Source organism: Sceloporus undulatus, chromosome 4, assembly GCF_019175285.1.
Source record: "Sceloporus undulatus isolate JIND9_A2432 ecotype Alabama chromosome 4, SceUnd_v1.1, whole genome shotgun sequence".
NCBI classification, from domain to species: Eukaryota; Metazoa; Chordata; class Lepidosauria; order Squamata; family Phrynosomatidae; genus Sceloporus; species Sceloporus undulatus.
This window is the reverse complement of record NC_056525.1, coordinates 112362992-112387479: the sequence shown is the minus strand read 5'-3', so window position 1 is coordinate 112387479 and position 24488 is coordinate 112362992. Positions and strand designations below refer to the sequence as shown.

The following is a 24488-nucleotide window of genomic DNA, read 5'->3' as shown; positions in this document are numbered from 1 at the left end:
CCTTTCAAATTTTTGAGTTGTACCAACTAGAGTGCAAGACAGGGGCAGAGCGAAGACACAGAAAATGAACAGATACCTTTCCCAATACTATTACTTACCTGTCAAGCAGGGGATACCAAAACTCAGTAATGCAGTTCCTCTTTCTCATTGCTCAGTTGCCGGCTCTATTTTCTCATTCCCACTTATTTTTCATTCTGGCAAGTCAGTGTTGTCTGACCCTTCATTTGGTCTGCAAGTGCATTCTCTGTTTTGTAGACCACAATAGATTTCCTTTCCTGCCTTCTGCCAGAACTTTTTCACTCAGATCAGAATTGGTCTGGATGTGATATCTGGTTCTGTTAGAGACAATGGATGTGTTGTGAAACAGTAGGTCACTACTTGTAGCCTTTTAGGTGAGCCTTTGGGAAATAAGGTTTAATTGTCTGTGATACTTGTGTTAGGAATTGCATGATGTAGGCTTTATAGGCAATAAACAAACAGACTCTAGAAGGGATCATGACCCATTCTCTACAAAAGGTCATGACTGTATTTAAGAGATATATCCCTAATCAGGCAATCTTCTGAAAAATCATTTTACTATCCGTACACATCTTCTGTGCACAGTACAAAATTTTAACAGCCTTTGGAGACAAAGGTCCCACAGCAGGTAATAAAGCACATCAGCCAATTCCTTGAAGCCCTTTCATACTCTTATTGTGCTGATGCATCCTGAGGTGAAGAAAACTGAGTGTGACAGCACTGGAGAAAATGCAACACTTTCTAACCTGTGAACTTCTCTTCCCAGATTACTACAATGGGCATTTCTCCCAAGCCTCTTATTTCTCTGGAACTCTAGAGTCATCTGCCAGCATCCTATATGTAGGGGTGGGAGATTCTGTCCCATTGCATTTGGAAAATCTGCAAGTGTTTGGCCTTCACAGTTGTTGCTTTTTGTGTTACTCTCCTTCTGTGTAGTTATCTGCCATTCTACTTCTAGTTGCATTGACTGCAATGGAGCATCGCATATTGGGAATATTCAAGATAGGGAATGTTCCTTTTTCTGCCCAGTCTAGGAACCAAGACAGCTACACTGAGGAAGGGAGCTTCTTCGGTGAGAACACTGTAAAAGTGGTGTGGAAAAATCTTCTCGGTACACATTTGGCATGTCAAAAACATTATCCAGAGAGAGCAGAATTAGTCCAGTGTGTGTGTGTGTGTGGGGGGGGGGGTAACAAATAAACTCAGCAACTAAAGATTGGGTGTAATCCTACACTTCACTTGAGGATCCACAGATTTTGGTATCAGCGAGGGTGCAGAATGGATCCCCTGCCGATATCAAAGGCCCACTGTATTTCTGGATTTTCTTTTGTTAAACAAATAAACACATATATATATACACACACACACATAACAGTTTAAGATACTGAGCCAATACATACAAAAAAGAGTTTTGAAAATATGAGGCATGGCTGGATTTGTGGTTATCATTTCCCAAAAAAGCACAAGCAACTCATACATCTGAATGCTATCCCGTTTGGCAGAATTTTACCTTTATTCCAATCACTGGAGGTAGAAACCTAGCAGAAGTAGGTTCTGTGAAGCATTCCAAAGTGGTATGTGGTATGGTTTCAGCAAAGTACGTTATTACAGTGTCCAAAGCTTACCAAGCTTTAAATTGAAAAATAGCCCCATGCTATTACATAAATAATTGCAAAGTGATAGGCTAAATGCATTATACTAATTACAGTACAACAGAATAAAAATTACCTTAAAGATTGACAGAAATATTGTAGCATGACTTTTTTTAGATTACAGTCCACTTCATCATATGCATGTGAAATGTACCTGAAATTCTGGATACTATTCCATATATCTGATGAAATGGCCTAAGGTTCATGAATGCATACAGTAAATTTCTAAATACCACAGGACTCTGTTGCCTTTTCTCTTCTTTTTGAGAATTGTTTAAATCTGTTTTGTATCAACCTTGGGTGTTTTAGTGAACTGGGAGGTGATATTTTAATGCAGTCAATCAATTGAATCAATCAGTCAATCAATCATATGGCTACACCTTTGGCAAATGAAAATTATGTGATCCTGCAGTAGTAATTTGATTTTTTAAAAACACATAGCTAGATGATTACATAAACCTGTAGAGTTTTATTTGCTTGTGTGTGAAGGTTTGACACAGCAAAACAAACAAAATGACCCTTCTAGTCTGCCTTTGTTTTTTGACCTAGCAGTTGGCTAAAAAGCTTGGGCTCTCTTCAAAGTTGCCTTTGCACTTCTCACAGATGACGCCCTCTCTAAAAATGTTTTGCCTCTAAGCATAGTGAGTCCTTCCCATATACTTTTTGATGCACTCCACAGCTCCTACCCCTCCAGGTACAGATCTGTCATAGTTCTGGATTCAGAAACACTGACTGAAGTCACAGGTCAGTCAAAATAATTTGGATTTGTCATGAAGCACTTCTTAATCACTTTCAGAAAGGGAGGCAGTTCTGGGCCATGGAGCCCTCAGGTACTTTAATTTTCCAAGTGAAGATGCAGCTACTTATTTTGGATGCTATTCTTTTTTCTTTTCTTTTTTCAAGGCAGTAAAATAACCTGCAATTCACCTTACCATGCCCAAGGTTATCCTTTCTTCTTTTAACGATATGTTCCACTAGTGTTGACATCTGTCACAAAACTTCGGTTCAGCATAACTCCCCCTCCCACCATGATTTGTAAAGATTCTCTTCAGGCAAAAGCTCTCTTCTATTACCAGTATGTCAAAAGAAATCATAGGATCCTAACCAATGTGTTCAAACTATTCTTTTAATAGAATCACTCCCAATGCTCCATCATTTTCCTACTTACCTATTTGAATAAATCACTCACTGATCAATAGTGAAGTTTAGAGTGCTGTGCAGAAACCATATATATATCAAGATGGGTTTATGGAAAAAAAAGCTGTCTTTTTCTTTTTTTTTTTTTCTTCCCTCTTGGGAGAAATGGATTGTAAGCTAATTATACTATATGTTATTATGTACAAAAAACACCAATCCTTGCAACTTAACTTTACTAATATGTAGTGATACTGTCTAGTCCAGAGATTTCAGACAAAACGATTCCATATAATTCATAGCAAAGAATGTTCAGGAGGATACTGGCCTTGTGAATTAGATCTACCAAGCCACTCCTATCACAGACAACCATCCCCACTGCCAGTGCAATGCACACACAAAACCACACACAATAGCAAAGGAAAGTTTGCTTGGGAAAATGAGGGGCATCAGAGAAGACTAAGGTCAACCTCCTGTTCCAGCTTTCTTAGGGAATTCTTAGAAAAATCATAAGGCTTCTAAGAAAGTATAGAAAAAACATATTAATTATGGGGCATGCTAGTGGAGATATGTGTAGTGTCATAGAGTTTACTCACCATTACAAGTAAATAATGGATGGAAAAGAATATATACAAAGATACTGTAGGTTTTTTGGAGGGGCTTTTTTACTTTACACAATTTGGAGTTTAAAAAAAGCTCAGTGTGGGATTCCTCATACCATGAAAACACATTATATTTCTACTTCTAATCTCTATTTCCATTCCATTTTTTGAGTGTGCTTTTGCGATATCATGTTTTGCCCTAAAGTTCCGCTTCAGACTGTGTACAGCATCCCAGATAATACAATTCACAGTCCATTATAAAAGAGAAGAAGCACATTTTGTCATCCTTGCTGTCATTGTGGCTGACTATTATTGATTGAGTGAGCATGGCAGACTCTGTGGCTGTGTGGAAAGGAAATCATCAGTCACCAAAACCAATGTTTAAAGCCTTTTAAAAAACTTATAAGCCATCTCCATACCTTGTTGTGCTCTAGTTACTGTTCATTTTTAACTGCAGTTGACCCTCTGTATCCACGATTCAAACTTCCATGGCTTGGAAATATTTTAAATATATGTAAAATTTTTTTTAAAAAGCCTTGATTTTGGCATTTTATATAAGGAGCACTCTTTTAGTATGGCATTGTATTTAATGAGACTTGAGCATACATGAATTTTAGTATCCACAGGAAGGTCCTGGAACCAAACACCAGTGAATACCAAAGGCCCATTTTGCTTAGTTGTTTCCCACTCTTATGTATGCCATTATATAAACAAAAGTGCTCAAAGGCTGCTGCTGTAATAATAATAATAATAATAATAATAATAATAATAATAATATTTATTTGTATACCACCCTCTGGCAAACCAATCCGGGCGGTTAACAACAGTAAAATATAAAATATGACAATTAAAAACACTTTATCCCTCCCCCCCTTAAGACAATATTAAACAGTATAACATATTAAAAACACAATATCAATGCATAAAAACAACAATTAAAAACTAAAAACCCTGATATCCCTCTGTTGATCCTCGACCATCACTAAGATGGGGCCACGGGAGGAATGAGGGAATCAGGAACCTGGGCCGGGATGGTTAATCTGGAAAGGCCTGCCGGAAGAGATCCGTCTTGACCGCTTTTTTAAAGCTGTCTAATGATGTTATCTGACGGATCTCATCCGGCAGGTCATTCCAGAGTTTGGGGGCGACAGCAGAGAACACCCTCTGGGAGGTCGCCGCAAGCCTAGATTTTAGAGGCTGTAGTAAGTTCCTCCCAGAGGACCGGAGAGCGTGGGGAGGATTGTACGGGAGGAGGCGGTCCCTAAGATAGCTTGGACCCAAGCCATTTAGGGCTTTAAAGGTGATAACCAGCACCTTGTACTGGGCCCGGAAGCTGATAGGCAGCCAGTGGAGGGACCTCAAAACCGGAGTAATGTGGTCCCTCTTAGATGTTCCTGAGACAAGCCTGGCTGCCATATTTTGAACCAGCTGTAATTTCCGAGTCAAGCACAGGGGTAGCCCCATGTAGAGTGCATTACAGAAGTCAAGGCGTGAGGTTACCAGCGCGTGCACAACCGTCTCGAGGTCCCTTACTTCCAGAAAAGGGCGCAGCTGGCGTATCAGCCGAAGCTGATAACAGGCACTCCTGACCGTCGCATTTACCTGATTTGTCATCAGGAGCGACGAGTCAAGGAGCACCCCCAGACTGCGAACACAGTCGCTGGAGGAGAGTGTGACCCCATCCAGGACTGGAGGTTGCAACCCAATTCTTGGTTTCGGGGCCGCTACCATGAGCACCTCCGTCTTGTCTGGATTCAGTTTCAATCTGTTTTTCCTCATCCAGCCCATTACCGCCTGAAGACATTCATTGAGAGAAGAGATGCCATCGGAATTCGAGGCCGACGAACGAGATACAGAGAAATAGATTTGGGTGTCATCAGCGTACTGATAACACCCAGCACCACGACTCCGTATTATCTCACCCAGCGGCTTCATATAGATGTTAAATAACATCGGGGACAAAATAGCCCCCTGAGGAACCCCACAAGTGAGGTACCTCTTACTGGAGCTACAGTCCCCGAGTAGCACCCTTTGAGACCTGCCCGAGAGGAAGGACCTGAACCACTGCAGAGCAGTGCCCCCGATACCTAACCCCCTCAGGCGGTAAAACATAATAATCATGTGGCATGGCAAATGATTAATGTTTCCAGACTCCATCAGTATAAGAATTCTGAAGGGTTTTTATTGCACTCAGTCATAAACTGCGTAACAACCAACTACTCCCCAAAATACACTCTTTTAGAGCAGTCCTTGGAATTAAAGCATTGAGTAAGGAGGAAGAAAGGGCAAACAGAGCAAATCTTTATGGTTATATTTTAAACAGATGTGAAGAAGCTCTTCTGCAATATATGAAATGTGAGAGGGGATGTCAATTTTTAAACTGAAGCTGAAGAACCATCTTTCAAGTCAGTGATATATCTAGAATTCAGTAATAGCCCAGATTTTCCCACAGTTACTATCCTTGCTCCTCTCTCACTGCTACATCCTCTTCTTTGGATTCCTGACTCAGGAATGTCCTGGTCCTGCTGAGTTTCAGTTCTGCACAAAGACACACCAAACATTTTGACAAGGCAGTAGCAAGAAGGAGGCATGTGTGTTCCAGCTGTAGATGATAGCATAGCTGTAGTGATAAGCCATGATGATCAAGAAACTGGGGAAATGAAAGGGGATGTAGCAGAGGTGGTAGCAAAAAAAAAAAAAAGAACCACACTACCACACAAACAAAGGGGCATGGTAGTATTGAGCAACTGATGATGGCAGCAGTAGTCCAAGCTCTCCCAGTAGGGTGAGCAGCATCATTGGCTCTTTCACACTACATGATTCCATGATGATTCCACTTTAACTACTATGGTTTCATCCTGTAGAATCTTGTGGTTTACAGTTTAGAGGAGGGCATTTAGTATTTTCAGGCAGAGAGCTCCAGTGCCTCAGCAAACTAGAAACCCTATGATTCCATAGGTGCTAGAATTGTGTAGGGTGAAAGACCCACTAGTCTCAGGCCCTGTCTGCATGGGTTAAATAAACCAGCCTCCCTCAGATTTGTCGGCCAGGAGTCTAGATGATGCATGGCCAAACCCCAAGTCTGGCGCAAACAAACCAGATAAGTCCCTATTTGCTCCATATCTTCCCAGAAGATATGAAACCCTCCATTCTGACACCAGGTAACTGTTTGAAATGCATCCTGCTCTGTTGTCTGCTGGCGGTTGGGTGCTCACCATCAGCCACCCCATCCTGGAACAGAGGAAACTGAGGAAGGTCAAGGCAGCTCTGGGGCCAGAATACTCTGGGCTGCCCCAGAGTATCCTGACAAGTGCAGAGAGGACCACATATGCAAATCCATTCTCTTTTGCTATACTGCAGCAAGAAATGGAGCTCTGAACTCATAGAGAGACACCATTCATTCACACTGCTTTTGAATGCCAAAGCATCAACAAACAGCATGCATATGAGATAGCTTGTAGACAGTGTTCTTTTAGTAACAGCACCGTATCTTAGGTAGATGTATCTTGTCTGAACAGTGGATTATTCTTTATAATAAAATTAATTAGGTAACACTCTGAAAATCTTGAAGTTTTGGCTGATTCATTGTCTCTTAATGTCTCACAATAAAATAATATTACTCCAAGTAACAGTAAACAAATTCCTTGGCCTTTTCTTTGGTCACCAAAGTTTTGCCCTGCGTAGGATTGGGGAAACTAGAAAATATGTGCCACCCCCTTATGTTGCTGGACTAGAGGTCCCATAAGTCATACAGAACATAGCTATTGGTGATGGATGATTAGAACTGTCATGCAAAAATACATGTTACCTGGCTGGGTTTTAGGATTAGATATTTTCCATATATTACTATAACTTTTTCTCAATATATGTTTAACTGAGTAACCATAAATTCCAGTTTACAAATATAGGGGTTGCTTTTCTTACAGTTTTTTCCTACTTTGTACCTCAATGTAATGTGTTCAAACTGATTGTTCTTTAGGAGAGTGCCATGGGAAAACACCAAGCAGGACATATTTTAAAGAAAGGGGTTTATACTTTCACATAGCCTGAAGCTTTTGGCAGTATACTGAATAACTATTTCAGCTTTACTGGTAGCTTTTCCAGCATGAGAAATGTCCCTATTGAAGCGGGTTTTCCAATCCAGTAAGATTCTGGGCCTGAGTATATGGACAGGATACCACAGACCCTGCCCTTGGTTCCAACGCGGATCAGTCTCTGGCTTGGTGCAGCGATGGGCAGGTATTTACATGCCTGCCAGCCTGCCACCACTCCATGGACCTGCTGCCACCCTTCACCTCTTACCTGACCAAAAGAAAATGCCAAATGTCCAAGCAGAGATTGAAAACTTTAGTGTAAATGTGTCACTTCTAATTTTTTTTAAAGAAAAGTGATTTGTTAAAATCAAACCTTTCAAAAAATTTATAGGATTGATTTTAGTATATTAAACTTTATATAATCATTTAAAATTACTGAAATTGATGAATAATGAATCAAAATGAAAATAATAATTGATCATTACTTGAAACTATTAAACAACAAATTTTAAAAGTTTTATTGATGTTAATGAATTATGGATAATCAGTAAATGTGTAATGAATTATTTCCAGGCTCAGGGTCTGAGCCATGAGTAGTGGCAATTGTGTTTACCATAGCTCCCAACATACAGATACGCCAAATCAAACTACACTTCCCAGAGACCAATGTGATAGTGTGTATAGTACTGGCAGTGTGCTTACATGTACCATTATAAAAAGCATTCAGAAAACAGAAAGAATGTTCACAAATAGCCAGATAACACATAAATACCAAACTATTTCCAAAGCAAGCTAAGGAGAGTTCACCCATCATTCCTCATTACTGAAATGATATATTTAGATTTCGTAGGATTCTGAGTTTGAGCTCAAGAGAAGAATTAACTTAAATGTTTCTTTAATACCTTTTAAATTTTGCTTCCACAGACTTTTTTATGGGTGTTTTGCTAGCCATCTGGTTTGCTAAAGAGCTATCATCGCCAATAAATAGTGCAGTGTTTGCTTTTGAGACCTGCAATGAAGATTTTATTATTTGCTGGCATATTATTTCATTTACCGACACTTTGTTTATTTATGATTCTTTCCCTTGTTTGAGCACCTAGCATCATTTCCAATTAAATTAATTCACTTTGAAGTAGTTTTCCATTAGCATTTTCTAATTCTCAGGGATTTACCTCTAGACTAAACACAAAACCCTGTTTGATGAGCATTCAAGTACTAGATATAGTATTTTATTTTTGTCTAATAAGAAAGAAAAAGTCAGTTCAGTAAAATAATTTTAACCTGCCTTCTTCTAGGGTGAACCTGGAGAAGCTGGCAACCCTGGACCTCCTGGAGAAGCTGGCACAGGTGTAAGTACCAGTTTTTGCTAATGTGATTGTAGAGAACCTGAGATATTTAGATTTTTTAAAGAGGATATAATATCTCATTCCTTCATGTCAGGAGTCAGGTTTGCTGGCAATGGGATCAACTGGGTCCTCACAAACCCAACCACTTTCTTCCTCAACCCTGCCCCACAAAAAAAGTGCATAAGGAGCAGCAGTAGCATTCCCAAGACCTTATCTGTCCTTGGTTACATAAACCATCTATTTGGCTCTCTCAGGAATTATGAATGCTTCTATTTATTGCCTAGAAAAATATGGGCTCTTGTTAATGTTAACACTTTCAACCCCACAATTTTGTTGCTATTAGGCCCATTTCGTACAACTGTCTGTTTTTCTGAGTTGGCATCTAGACACTCAATCTTTCAGGGGATGAGGATTGTTCTTATATTACTGGACTGCATATATTTCTTCAGTTCTTCATCCTACCCCAGTTCCTGGATTCTCATCAGATGTCCACTTGCTAGGTTCCTACCTGGTTCTCTAATCCTTTTGATCTTCTTACCTGTTGACTTGAAATGTGGTTGACTCATCGACCTAGATTTTTTTTTCCCACACTCTACAGTTATGGCTCTTTGATACCACTTTAGCTGTCCAGAAGCATCCTGTGGAAACCTAAGATATGTAGCTTGGTGAGACATAGGAGCTATTTAGAAGAGAAATACCTTAAAGAACTGGAAATCCTACAATTCCATAGGGTAGAGCCAATGCAATGCCACCAAAGTAGTATCAAAGTACTGTGTAATGCAAACAAAACCCTGATTCTAATTTACATGATTGGGATTTCCTTGTGGTATGACTTGGATATCCCCTGCAGTCATTCGTTGTTCTTAATTGCAGTTCTGTGATGGAGTTTTAACAACATTCCCTTTGCAAAATGTCTACTTGTCATTGTAATACTTGGATGCTAACATCAGTGTTCTTTTGTTCAGTTTCACTAAAAATAATTTCATGTAGATCATCAGCATGAACTATTTCAGTAATAATTTATTTTCTAATTCCATCCTCAACTTTCCTGTAATCAAGGGAGGAGGGATACTCCAAAATTAACAGTTTATTTTCTGATGCAATAGCAATAGCAATATTTATTATGGCATAAAGCCAGCACAGAAAATAAAATGGTTACAATGGTAACAGACTATTCATGTAAATACATTATATTCTGGTACAAAAAATACAAATACACTGCCATACACCTAATTGCAAGAAAACTAAACAGTGTTGTAAAATATGGCTTTAGACAAAACATCTACTGATAAAATATCTATCTACAGTTGGCTCTTCTTATACACAGATTTTTTATACACGTATTCAAGCATACACAGTTTGAAAATGTTCAAAAAAAGGTATAAATTTCAAATTTCAAACCTTGATTTTCCATTTTTTTTTATAAGGGACACCATTTTGCTATGTCATTATATTTAATGGGACTTGAGCATCCACGGATTTTTTTATACACGGGGGATCTTGGAACCAAATCCCAGCGTATAACAAGGGTCCACTGTATTTATCAAAAATACTTTGTAAAACGGGAACAAGATATTAGCCCTTTAGCATTAAAATTAAAGCTCTTTTCTAAAAGACATACTCACTATAAATGGTCAATAGATAACAACCATATTGAGCAGGTATCATCTTACAAATATCTGGGTATAGTTTTTCATGAAAAGGGCTCAGCTAATCCCCACCAAAAGAATATGATAATGAATGTTCAAAGGAGTATCAAGGCCCTCTGTTCTTTCATTTATAATAAGGGCAGTCAGTGTATTCCTTCAGCCCTGCAAGTTTTTGTAGTCAATGTTCTAGCACAACTCTTGTATGGCTCAGGAGTTTTTAATTTTAGTAATATTGCTTCATTTGAGGTTGCTTAAACCAAATACCTAAGAATGATCCTCAGTGTCTCAAATTTTGTGCCAAATGCTACTCTTTGTTTAGAAGTTGGTTTGTTATCAATTGAGGCACGCATTTGTATTTGTAAATTTAACCTTTAGTTAAAAATGTTTTTTGCTCCAGTTGGTCTGGCCCCATTAATTTTAACGGATTCCTTTATTTCTACTTGGAAGCAATCCTTATCTACGAAACTGTCCTCTATTGGGCTGTCATTGACATAATTGACTTTCTGATGCTGATGTAGCATTCTACAGATTGTTTTTCAGTCTGTAATTATTGGAGTTTATTGCTGCAATAAAACTTTTCCAATAAAAAATATCTTAACTATTGTTTTTCATCCAAGCTTTCTAAAGGTGATTCACTTTCTCCCTCAAAATCTCTCATCTAAATTTATGTCTGTCTTTTACAGGGTCCAAAAGGAGAACGGGGTGAAAAGGGTGAGGCTGGACCACCAGGTGCAGCTGGACCCCCTGGTATTAAAGGACCTCCAGGTGATGATGGACCTAAGGGAAATCCAGTAAGTGAACCAACTAAAAATGCAGTATAGAGGTTATTGGCGTATGGTGTAATGGTCCCACTTCATAGGTTAATTCTTCTCAAAATTTTCTAGAGTGTTACTTATTTCCACAGCATGTATCTTAACCAGATTTTCCCTATTCAGGGAATGTTCCTTTCAAGTGGAACATATGAGCTTTATATTGTTGTCTGTTTGCATAGGGCCCCGTTGGCTTTCCTGGAGACCCTGGCCCCCCTGGTGAACCTGGCCCAGCTGTAAGTATCTTTTAAGAATACAAATTATGAACATCTTTATTTTCATGGCCAAGTAAAATTCCCATTGGTTTTGTTGAATATGGCCTACTGGGATAATGGCATTATCAAAATAGAGTAATTTTTAGAAATGTTGAGTCACCTCTGACAATAACCTTTGTCCAACAAATGAATAAAGCCCAAAGCCCTGGGAATGCCCTGCTAGATTTTTTTCTTTTCATGGATGAGCTACAATCTGGTATAAGTATTGACCTCAGGAATGTGAGGCCATTCTTGTGAGAAGGTTGATGTTGCCACGTCTGCCACTCTTCCCCCAAGGAACTCAGAATGGCATATGTGGTGTGTAGGCAGGACCTCTCTTTCCCACACAGCTTCAAGTGGCCACTCTCCCACAAAAATGGTTTCTTCTGCTATCTTTTCTTTCACTCCATCTGATGAAAGAAAGCAGGAGCAGCAGTGTAACTCCAACCTGTCAGCCAAGTCCCAGCAAAGCTCGCAAAGCTTAAGCAGGGTCCGAAATTTGAAAGCACCTTTTTGCCACCACTTCTCCCCTGCCAACATGTGCTCTAACCTTTGGCTCCAGCTTGTCCCAAAATGGTGCTGCTTTGAACTGTGCCCAAGCTTCACACAATTTTCCCAATTGCCACTACTAGCAAAAGATATTGGTAAAGGAGTGAATTCAAATGGGAAAAGAAAGAGTGGGAGATACCACCATACAAAATTATCAGTGAGGCTTTGTGGTGATTTTCTGGGGACCCTGGAAAGAAGTTTCATGCAGTCCACACCCCCACCACGATCCTAAAGACTGCTGGTTCCCCTTGTCTTTCCTGCACACCAATACCTTGACTGAACCCCTCCCCCACTGCCCCCCTTTTCCTCTCACCTCCTCCCTACTGCTCCACTTTTCCTTCACTGCACCCTTGGAACCTTCCAGTACCCCCCCAGGGGGGGAATACCACCCACTTTGGGAATCACTGTGACTAGATTTTTGTACAAGTTGTACCGTGAATATTGTTGTTCTCTTTCCTTTTATTTGCTTTTTCTTCCCTAGGGGACTGATGGTACGTCAGGAGAGAAAGGTGAAGATGGTGATCCAGGCCAACCTGTAAGTAACATCTGTATGATTTTCCTCTGTAATACAGCTTCCACATCTTCATTGTTAATGTGAATGTCTGGAAAAGCCAAGTGTCCCTTATCTCCTACACTTCAAACAATACTTTAGATATGACTTGCTCTGAAAAATTAAAAGCATTTTTTCTGAACCTTATGAGTATCCAAAAGCACACTTTTTTTCTAGAATTGTTGGTTACATTTTCTTCTCAGTTTTAAATTTTTTTACTTACCGGGCCAAAACATGTGAAAAATGGATGAATAAGCATCAGAATAAGTGATTCATACAACTATTTCTTCCCTCAGTCATTTTCAGTGCCAGGATATTTTGTAAGTTACTTCCAGGTTATGTCTTGCTTGAGCTAATCCAGAACTGAATAAGTTAGTACCAATTTGGAGTTGATGCTGTGTTTAAATTATTCAGTGAATATAGAACAAGCTAGATCCTTGAGAAAGTTATATGTGAAATGGAATGACCTGAGGCCCATTCACACTACAAAATTACAGCGCTATCATTCCATTTTAATGGCCATGCTTCTATCCTATGGAATCCTGGGTTCTTGTTTTTTAGTTTGGTGAGAATTCTCAGTGCTCCTTCCTTAACTGCAGATCTCATGATTGTATAGGATAGAACTATGGTAATTACAGTGGCATAATAGTGCTATAGTTTTGTCATGTGAATGGGCCCCTGATCCACATTCTTGTGGGCAGTTGAGAATGTACAAGTCAATCAAATGGGACACTTGAACAGGTCACATAATTTCCAAGCCTTTCCTTCTGCCTGCGGCTCTAGGAGTGGCAGAAAAATTGGCTTTAAAAGGTTATCCAATCCTCTGGAGCAGTTTTTCAGGGTGCTTAAGGACCTAAAGGAAGTACCACCTCCACTCCCCTTTTATTCTGGTTGTGCTGGGTGTAGCCTTTAGCAATCATTTGTCAAACATCTTTGAAAGTTTCAAAGCAATCAAATGTGATACATGAAAGGTATATGAGTCTAGGTGATAGCCAGGAATTAAAAGAGCTTAGTTTGCAGTAATTATAGGAACTGGGAATTTTAGGTATACTCAATAGGACTCATCCTTCCCTTGGAAAATTATATTATTCTTTAGTAAACATTAAAATATGGATGTGGTGGCTCAGGTGGTTAAGACACTGACTCTGTTGATTGCAAGATCGGCAGGTTGACAGTTCAAGCCCAGGTGGCTCATGATGAGGTGAGCTCCCATCACTAGTCCCAGCTTCTGCCAAGTTTGAAAGTATGCAAATGCAAGTAGATAAATAGGTACCACTCTGGTGGGAAAGTTAAACAGCATTCTGTGCAATCATGCTGGCCACATGATCACAGAATAGTCTCTGACAATGCTGGCTCTTCGGCTTAGTAATGGAGATGAGCACCCCCCTTATGGTTGGACACGACTTGACAACCTTGTCAATAGGGAATATCTTTACCTTTACCTAAACATTAAAATAGTTGCAACAAAAATGGGGAACACATACATAACAATTCAACAAGAGAATTAAAGAAATAAAGAAAACAACTGAATAAAACCCATAATTGTAGGACAATTGGCATTAAATACAGTCAGCCCTCTGATCCACAGATTCTGCCTCCATTGATTCAACCATCCATGGCTTGAAAATATTCCCCTCAAAAAAAAATTCCAAAAAATAAATCTTCATTTTGCTGTTTTCTCTAAGGGACTCCATTTCACTATTCCACTGTATATAATGGGACTTGAATATCCACATATTTTCGTATCCAAGGCATCTGTGTTGGTATCCACAGATTTTGGAACCAAACCTCAGTGGATAACAAGGGCCCACTGTACCTGAAAGAGAAGGTCACTGTCTAACTCAATATATATAAGTTATATGATGTATGTAAGTTGGGATTGTGTGTTCTTGTGTGCATACAATGCATGCTGAGTATTCATAAACATAGTCTCCCAAATAATATTCCTCCTCTGATTATTGGTGTGTGTTTTGTAGGTTTCCAGTTATCTGCAAGATACTGTCATTGTACATGATTTTTTAAAAAAGGTGTCATACCATCATGCCACCTCAAGAACATCTTCGGAATCTGTCCCACCTTGCCATGTGGTCATCTGAGGTGGCTTTGCATGAATTCATATTTGTGCTTCAAGTGTTCTGCATGGCATGGTAGGGATGTAGCTGAATGTTTAGTGATGCCATCACTAAATCCTGCTAAACAGGAGCAGCTGTTCTGTGTGGGTTTTTTGTTTGTTTGCTTGCTTTAATTCCCCGATTAGCTTAGCAGACTCTAAATAGGTAATTAAAATGTGACCTGTTTTGATTATTTTTCCCTTATAATGGGGGCACACACAATTTGTGTGTATGATCATCTTGACAATGACAGGTTAAGCATGCTTGTAGTGTTTCATTGTAGTAATACCTGTACTTCTGTGCCACTTGTTAAGAAGTTTTGTCATAATAACATGGATATTGTCTTTTTCAGGGCCCGCCAGGTCCATCAGGAGAAGCTGGCCCTCCTGGCCCCCCTGGAAAGAGAGTAAGTCATGTTTTCCTATGCAATACCATCCACTATGACTGGCAACTCAATAGTACTATTTTGTATGGATTTTAAAACATAATCAGCGAGGTGAGATACCATTATAATTAGTGGAAAACTCACATACAATCTACAATATTAGTATGATTTCATTGTTGATATGTGCCTTAAAGTGGACTCTGACTTATGCCAACCCCATCGTAGGATTTTCTTGGTAGATTAATTTAGAGAAAGCTTGCCATTTACTTTCTCTTAGACTGAGAGAGTGTTATTTGACAGCATTGGGAAATGAACCCTCCTCCCTTGGAGTCCTAATCCAGCACTCAAACATCACACTGGCTCTAAATACTTTTGCTCTATTCAGTATAGGTTATATTGACTGAAACAACTGTAAACATAAGCGGGCACTTTATGTAAAATTTCTACCATCTATTATCAAAATTAGACTTCTGTAGTTGTGCTCCTGTGAGTATGCCTCATTGAACTCAATAAGATTTATGTATGTGTAAACATACATTGTTATTGTTATGTGCCTTCAAGTCATATCCAAGTTATCAACCCTAAGGTTAACCTATCACAGAATTTTCTTGGCAGGTTTCTTTGGAGGGGGTTTGCCATTGCCATCCTCTAGGGCTGACAGAGTGTGACTGCCCAAGGTCATCCGGTGGGTTTTGTTGCTCAGCAGGGATTTGAACTTTAGTCTCCAGAGTCGTGTTCCAACACTCAAACCACTAAGCCATGTTGGCTCTCACAAACATGCATAGGAGGGTCTTAATTTCCCTCTCTACCAGTGTATCATGGGCTTATGAAAACACAGAACTATTTGACTCTCATGGCTCTGCATCACTTACTGCACACCCAGACATTTCTCAAGCACAGCTAGGAATTCAGGGGTAGGGAAAGTGTGGCCCATAGGCTGTATGTAGCTATTTGGACAAAGTTTTTGTGGACCCAGTGCTCATTAGGTGATCTCCAAAGCCCAGAAGCTCAATCTTTAAAAAATGTATGGGCAATTGTTAGTCCCCGAATGGCCAAAAATTGCAAAGTGTAGCACTTTTGGTCCCCCCAGTCCCAATCCCCACAGTGACCCAATAAGAATAACGTTTTAACTTTTTTAAAAATGACATTTGATGGGAAACCACTTCATATGCTGTCGTAAATGTAGTAAAGAGCAACTATAATCAGTAGCTCATTTTCAGTATTATAGCCACTTTAGTTCCTTGTACTTGGAATATTAATAGTCAGTATATTCCTCAATAACATATTCACTGAAACAAATGTCTGTACATTTAAGTATCATTTACATATAATTATTAATTAGACTATGACTGGAGGAATTTTGTTTAGTAATAATGTGTGGGGGAGTTTAAATAAATGTAATATTGTTTAAGGAATACATTTTAGGTTTTTTTAGGAGTGAATATATAAACATTTTAATGGATTTTTTAACTTTATTCCATTAAAGTGGAATAATAATACTACAATTCTGTTGTGTGAATGAGTTCCTGATTAATGGAGGCTAACATAGCTCACAGCAAGTTCTGATATAACATCTTACAACTTCACTTTTGGGAAGAAAAACACTTGTGACTACAAACTACTTTTGTTCCTCCCCATTCCTATCCCCCAAAAATCTTAATTAGAACTTTTAACCAAATTATAATCTGGACACTTTCTTGTAGAAAGACAAGATGGAAATATATAAATGCAATAATGTCCAAGATACAGTCTGTGTGGTCTTTGATGTGCCTCTTGTAATTTCATCATCTACCTTATTCCCTTTAAACATTTTATGAAGAATTTACTATGTGGTGTGCTTTGGAAAATGTGTGGTCTCCATTCATATTTATTCAAATAGGGCATCAATTGAAGACAACAGTATATCAGATCAGTCTCTTGGGTACCTGTGACCTCTAAGACAATAAATGCACTTAAATTAAGTTCATCAGCATACTTGATCAGATAGTTAGTGATAATGACCAATTATGCTATGTTGGAACAGCATTGGTGTTGTCATAATATATTCCGAATGTGTTATATAATGAGTGCATGGAGATTTTATATTTTAAGAGACCCTAGCACAGATGAATTATTCAGTTCTTGGTTCTTTGTCATTCCCCCCCCCCCCTTTTACTGCCACTTCTATAAAGAAAAAAGAGAGTAGCCCAATAACATGTGCTAATTCATTAAAGATAGACCAGTAGTCTTTGATCCATTTAATTGGTATAGTAATCAACTAAAGAGTTAGTTGATTAATTAGTGAGGAGCAGTTTTTAATTGGTAAGGCTATGACTTGAGGACATGCTGGCTTATATTTTGAGCTCTTTTGGGTCTGATGGATTACTGGAACACAGAAAAAAATTCAAATATTAATGATGGTCTTTTCTTTCTAATACTGAGAATATAATTTTAATTTATTAATTTATAGAGAATTATACATATGCTTGAATACATTTTTTTAAAAAGTAACCTTATGGAAATTTTGAGAAACAAAAAAATTCATATTAAATTGCTGTAATAGTTGAAAGGCTATTGATGAGTTAACTTAAAAAGATTTGATTGGTTGACAGTTGAAAGGCATTTTACAGATGAATTTTATCTTGGAGGAACAACAGAAATGTTCAGCATGTTACTCCTAATATGCATTGTAAGGTAGCATGTGTCTGTCGGTTAAACAGTTAATGAAATAATACTCGGTTTTGGTTAGGGAGTAGTTTGAGATTGAATGATGGAGTTTACTGTATGAAGCAATTGTTTCATTTGGTCTTGTTCCTTAAATAACTTCACTTGGATGGCTTGACTGGCACACATTCAGACTCCTATAATCTACTATCTGACAATACCAGCTTCAAGACAAAGCTGGAATGAACTGAAGAGTTCCCACATATTTACTTCCTAGAAAGGCTAAGGCCTGAATAAGGGGTGTAAATCTTCACTTGTTTCATTCTCAGGAACAAGATTTCTTTATGTTTTGTTTTTCATTTTAGAAATGCTGGCGAACATTTCAATGAAGGTTTTTTATACATAAAACATAATGAGTTTTGTGCAAAAAATAAAACCTTAACAAAAATGAGAAGGAGGAATGCTGAGATGAAGGCAAGGAATCATGGCACTCACTCTCTCCTTCCCCCTTGAGGTGTCTCCACTCACTGAGAGAAAGACAATTTGAGAAAAATCTTTACATCTATAGCCATAATCCTATTGTTGGATCCAACTAGAGTAAGCCATTGAAGTAAATGAGTATGCAGAAGTATTAACTCACTATTCACAACTCTTGTTGGGTCCGACAATAGGAGGCTTCCATAGCTGCTCCTCATGGCTCTTTTTGGATCTGGCTGTTTTCTGACTTAAGGAAATGGCCGGTGGATCAGCTCTGGAAGCAGGGATGGACCTGGGCTGTATTCAGGTGGCAGATTCAGTAATAAAAAATGCCCAATAAGATCAGGATGCCACCCGAATTCAACTTTAAACTGGATAGAGATAAATCAGTTTAATAACCCACGCGATAAGCGTCTAAGATTCTGGAGTAAGACTCAAAGTAGCTAAAAGTGTCAGCATTTTTCCCCCTAAACTTCCTGACTCAAGTTGAGACTTTTTTTCCAAACATGGACACTATCAGGTAACTGTTGGAAGCTAACAAAAGGAGTGCCACATTCTCAGGGAACATCCACACAGTGAAAATGATGAATCAATGTTTGCTTTGCAGTCAGTGTATAACTCATGCTACCAAGAGGAATTTGCAATGAATTTTCTCATCTGGAGAGGTTGATAGGAAAATTTAGGCTGTTGCAGAACAATACGATGTTCCTTCTTGCTATAGCAGCAAGGTTAGTAGCAAGAGGAAAGATTGTAAAGAATACAGTTTTTTTAAAGTTAGTTTGGGGCCCTTTTTGGATAAAAATATGGGAGATGGTTACTAAAAAAGAAAAATATTTTGACCAAAACACAGGGTTTTGTAGAAAACAGCAATGTTTCCTGGAAAAAAAGGTTTTTCTGTAGAAAATAGCATTGTCTTCCACAATTTTCTTTTACAAAAATGAAATAAAATTAAAAAAGTCTAGGAAGTACAGTCAGCCCTTCTTATACACGGATTTTTATACACGGATTCAAGCATACACGGTTTGAAAATGTTCAAAAAAAAAGTATAAATTTCAAATATCAAACCTTGATTTTCCATTTTTTATAAGGGACACCATTTAGCTATGTCATTATATTTAATGGGACTTGAGCATCCACGGATTTTGTTATACACAGGGGATCTTGGAACCAAACCCCAGCGTATAACAAGGGTCCACTGTAATCTCACACGGCAAGGAGAGAATGTTTGAAATTCTTTATTATTGCATGCTTTTAAAAAATAGTGAATCGTACATCTCAAACCCAGAATGCTTTGTAATAGGGTGTCATAATAATGCAAAATGCTAGAAGAAATGGAGTTGTTCTCCTTCACTTTCCCCCTTCCCCTATTGGATGGAGCTCAGATTCAGAGTCAACTAATTCAGAGACTTAGGACCAACTAATTTCTAATCAATGGCACACAGTAAGTAGGGGAGGTGACTTGCAGAATGGGCTGAGGGTTAAGACTCAGCGAACAATTTGTGGGGAGATGCTTTCCAATCATTAATGTGACAGGGTATATTTTGAATCAAATTATCTAAGCCATTCTCTCAGTTTGTCAAGAAATCACTCCACTTTGAGACAATCTGTGCAGAGTGGAGATGAGGAGTTTCTACACATCACTACACTCTATTGTGTTGCATAGACAATGTCTTTAAATACATTTTTTTAAGTTGAGCTTCATTCCCAAGTAAAACGTAAGAGAGAATAATGTTTAGTGCCAAATAAAAAGTAATAGCTTCAGAAAAAAATAAAACTGCTGTGTTTTAGTAACATCCAAAAAGTTGATAGGTATGTAATTATCCCACTGTTATTAGTCTTTGAAGCTGTACAGATATACACCCTGAATAATTTTGCAGATGTGTGAACAGCTAAGCTTTCTCTGTCAAGCAATTAGTTTAATTCTTAACAGTTTTTTCCAAAAAAAAAAAAAAACATACAGCAACATTAAATGTAAGCTGTAATCTATTTAACAAAATGAGATAAACTGTTCTGTATAATAGGCTTGAGTGAGCTGACATGCTTAATTAGTTTTATCAATTTTACACAATAATCTATTTGTTCCACCAACTTACTGCACATTTATAATGCTGAAAACAATTACAGTGGCATTAGTAATCTTTTTACTAGGACTGGAATATAACTCAGTTGAAAATTTAACGATGAATGTATTTACTAGACTTGAGACAAAATGCTACCTTTCCCAAGGTACATTTGTTTCCTTCAACACCAAGACACTAAAATAGGGCATGCAACTGCACCAGGGCACCTCCACCCCATTTTCCACCATCCATAGACTCAGGAGGGCCACATATACCCCTTCATGAAAAATGACTTAATAGCCATTTCTGGATTTTTTAAAAAAATGATATTTGGGGTTAAAAGAAAGTGTGGAAAGGTGATAGGCAAATAGCAGAACACTCTTCTACAGGCCTCCAAAGAGATTATGCTCCATTTTTTCCTGGATTTTTTTCCCTAATCAATTTGAGGAACCTGAGAGGGGGCATCAGAACCTGCACAATACATATGCAACCTGAAAGCCACATAGATTCTAGCCCTGTGCTAAAAGGAATTGTACAGAAAGAGACTCTCTTTTTTGTTTTTTTAAGACACAAGAAAATTGTTGATCCCAGACCCAACTCTGCAAGGCCCAGTAATCTTGGAAGGACCTCCCTCCTCCCTCATGGTATATATAAGGGCAAAAACTATTCCACATATGCTTCCTAAACAGGCAAACACATTATCCCTTCCATAATGGCCTCAAAACCTGGATGTGCCATTTGACACTCACAAAAACTTAATTAAAAATATATCTAGGTTCAGTGTTAATCATAAACAGTAGCTTGCTTGCAATAGAATTGATTGATGAATTCATTTTTCTTTTTTAGATGAAAAAAAGAGGAAGGTGTGGAAGGCAGAATAACAAGCTCAGTGTTTAATTTGTATTAAATTATCCACATTTGTATTAATTTGTATTAAATACTGGGTCAAATACAGTTGTCCCTCTGTTTTCACGGGAATCCATTCTTGACCCCCCCCCACTAAAACGGAGGCTCATGCATATTCAAGCCTCATAGGCTTGAATGGTGCATGCCCGCCATACATGCATGCCATTAGAAATAGCGGTCACCCCTCTGCAAATAGTTGAGGTCGCGGATCTGAGATCTGCGAGTTAGGATGGATGATTGTAGTGGGTTCCCATTAAGTAATCTTAAATAAAATTGTCCCATCATCTGAACAAAACATATACCAGCATAATTAATGTAATTTTCTAACAAATTCCGAACATGGTAGAATATATACATTTGTCATCACCAATAAAAATATACCAAGTTCAATTAAACAAGGCATGGCAAACTGTTCATAATGTGGCAGGCCCTTGATAGAGGCTTTGAGGGCTGTAGAAATCAGTATGTCAAACCTTGCTCTTGTTCTTCCTTTACCAAGCTGAGCATTAGCTTGTAAATCAACATAACCGCTAATATCCAATTTGGTTGTTCACCATGTCTCTGGGAGAACGATCACGTTGAATTTATAGATGTAATCTTTCACACAGGATTTTTAGACTTAGAACTCCACCCAACAATGTTCCAAGACATACATTTAAGCAGGGATTTCATTAGTGAAGATAATTTCACATTGTTAAAGTCAGAGACATCGAGCTCAGGATTGAATTGTTGAGCCAATTTGAGTGCCTCAGCATGGTTCTCATATTGTCAGTTGATTTTTATATCTAATCCAGTTGTCCCTTTTCATGATGAAATTTGTAGTTCTGGACCTTTCTACTTCAAATATTTTGTTCTCCAGAATCTTCTGGAGGGCATTCCATCACCTATGAGATGGCTGCTGTTGGCAAGCCTTACTTTGCTGAAGATACTAGATTGCATAGATATATGAAAGCTTAATGTTGTACAAGGAAATGAGTTTTATATTCACAGCAGCATTGCTTTTCAATAGAGAAGTGATTCTTCACCAAGTTTCTTCATCAAGGAAGAAATGAGTAATTTTAGCAATTCCCTTCCCACTGCAAGAAAGTTCAGTATTTTGTGAAAAATTTGCATGGTGGTTGTAAAACAGCATTTTCTGTTGACTATGGTGCACTTGTCTGTCACAGATAAGTAAAAATATAAATCCATGGCACGGCTTTCCGTTATGTAAAACTGCAGTGCCATCACTGAGATATTGCAGGAAACAGCATTTTTTGTGCAGAAAATAATTTTCCTGCACAGAAATACTATTTCCTGCACAGAAATGGCTGTTTCTTGCAATATCTCAGTGCTAGCAATGCAGTTTTACATAATGAGGGGCTCTTGTGACAGCTGGAAAACAGTGCCATCATGAATTTATATTTCCACCTATTAGTGACAGACAAGTGCAAATTCATTGTTTTGTCTCCACATTCATGCACAGGAACCCATTTATTTGCCTTTCTCTTTCAGTTTTGCACTCTTAACTATGCACAAGCCCCCCTTCTTTCCCTTTTCCTTGTTTGTTTGCCTGTCTCCTCAAATCAATTTCCCCCACCTCCTGCCACCACAGTTAATTAGTCATCCTCAAAAGCCCTTGAATCAGCTGTGCTTGTTATTGGCAGTTAAATTCCACTTCCCCAAACCCTCAAGAATCTATCACTGTTATCTAGCTAGCCACAAATACTGTCATAGGGGTCCTTCCTCTCTTTCACCACCAATGGAATATACAGGGACAGATTCATAGATTATCCTGTGAATCGGACCAAACAGCCAAATTCCCTGTCATTTCAAGCAGGATCCTAATTTAGGGCACTTTGTACTAGAAAGGAAAATACCAGCCCTTTTCATGTTAAGTCACTTTCACTAGCCTATTTGTCATGTAAAATGGATCTACTAAAATACCTTCATGGTGATTATATATATGTCTTGTGAATTGGTTTATAGAGATTAAGTCTTTCAGTGCTGAAAAGCATGTTATTCCTTTAGCACATTTGTAGTGTTAAATAGATGTACCCTCATGGCTAGTTAACATAGTTTCTATTCCTTCATGTTGTTGTATATCCAAAAGTCCAGTATCAGCTCACAACCTGGCACTTTGGTGCCATCACTCCAACAGAGCCACTGTTCCTGATACCTGCTCTCAGTGGTTATGCATTGCCATTGCCCACAATGCTCCAAAACATATGGCATTAAATTCTCTGGCATGACATAACTGCCTTGCAGAGGCCAAATGAGGCTGCCAGATAAAACTTGTACCCAATATAGGAGTGGGTTCAGGGTATATATATTGAAGACTCCATCAAACCTGGAAGGAGCAAGCCCTAAATAGCTGGGTACACATTTTATAAGGACAAGAAACTTCAACATGACAACTATTACCAACACAGAGGAGTAAATCAAGAGTGGGAAGCAAAACATTATCTAGGCACCTTCTGTGGTACTACTGTTATTCTAATTGAGGAATACCCAAACTAAGCTTTCAGAGAACCCAAGGGTTCCCCAGAATAAAGTACCAAGGGAGGGAATAAGTGGTGGGAAATACAGTTGTCCCTCCTTATCCACTGATTTTTTTATCCACGGATTCAAGCATCCATGGCTTGAAAATATTCTAAAAAAAAGTATAAATTCCAAATAGCAAAGCTTGATTTTCCATTTTATATAAGGACACCATTTTGCTCTGCCATTATATTTCATGGGATTTGAGCATCCATGGATTTTGTTATCCATGGGGAATCCTGGAACCAAAGCCCAGAGGATAACAAGGTCCCACTGTAATAGAGTTTGATTATATGCAAAAATAAAAATAATACCTTAAACCTAAGGTAAAACACTTGGTCGGCTAAGCAGCCTCTTTAACTCCATAATATGTAGAACAATACAAAATGTCTGGCTAGGGAAGGGAATCTAAGAGGGACTTATAGTGGGATTGTTTTTGTTTTGTATTTTCTATTATGGGGAGAGTGAAGTGGTACCTCAGCAAGATGATGCTACTATTTGAAAATTAGGTGAATTTTGTTTCTTCCCCTTGAGTAAATATACACAGAAAGCCTAATAATATGGCAAATAGGTATGGGCAATGTTGGTTTTTAGCCTAACAAATTGGCGCATCATGTTTATGTGAATTGTAAATAACGAACAACACTTTGTCTTTTAAGCAAGCAAGCTTATTTTCAGTTGGGTGACTGATGACTCTGAATGTGCGTAGGGCCTTTAAGGGACACCTGGGGGGAAGCCAGGGAGGAGCCCGCCAGGTGAGAGCGGCGGGTATAAACGCCGGGAAACCGGACC

General features: G+C 38.5%; 1 protein-coding gene across 1 annotated transcript in view; it reads left to right on the top strand.

Moving 5' to 3' along the window:
- COL11A1 (collagen type XI alpha 1 chain) overlaps window positions 1-24488 on the top strand; it is a gene marked incomplete at its 5' end in the record, with an annotated part of 325199 nt that overhangs the window by 261040 nt on the left and 39671 nt on the right. The window contains 5 exons of the mRNA XM_042464341.1: window positions 8736-8789; window positions 11119-11226; window positions 11427-11480; window positions 12529-12582; window positions 15061-15114. Of these exons, the coding sequence (XP_042320275.1) occupies window positions 8736-8789; window positions 11119-11226; window positions 11427-11480; window positions 12529-12582; window positions 15061-15114 (324 nt within the window). The remainder of the gene's footprint in view (window positions 1-8735; window positions 8790-11118; window positions 11227-11426; window positions 11481-12528; window positions 12583-15060; window positions 15115-24488) is intronic.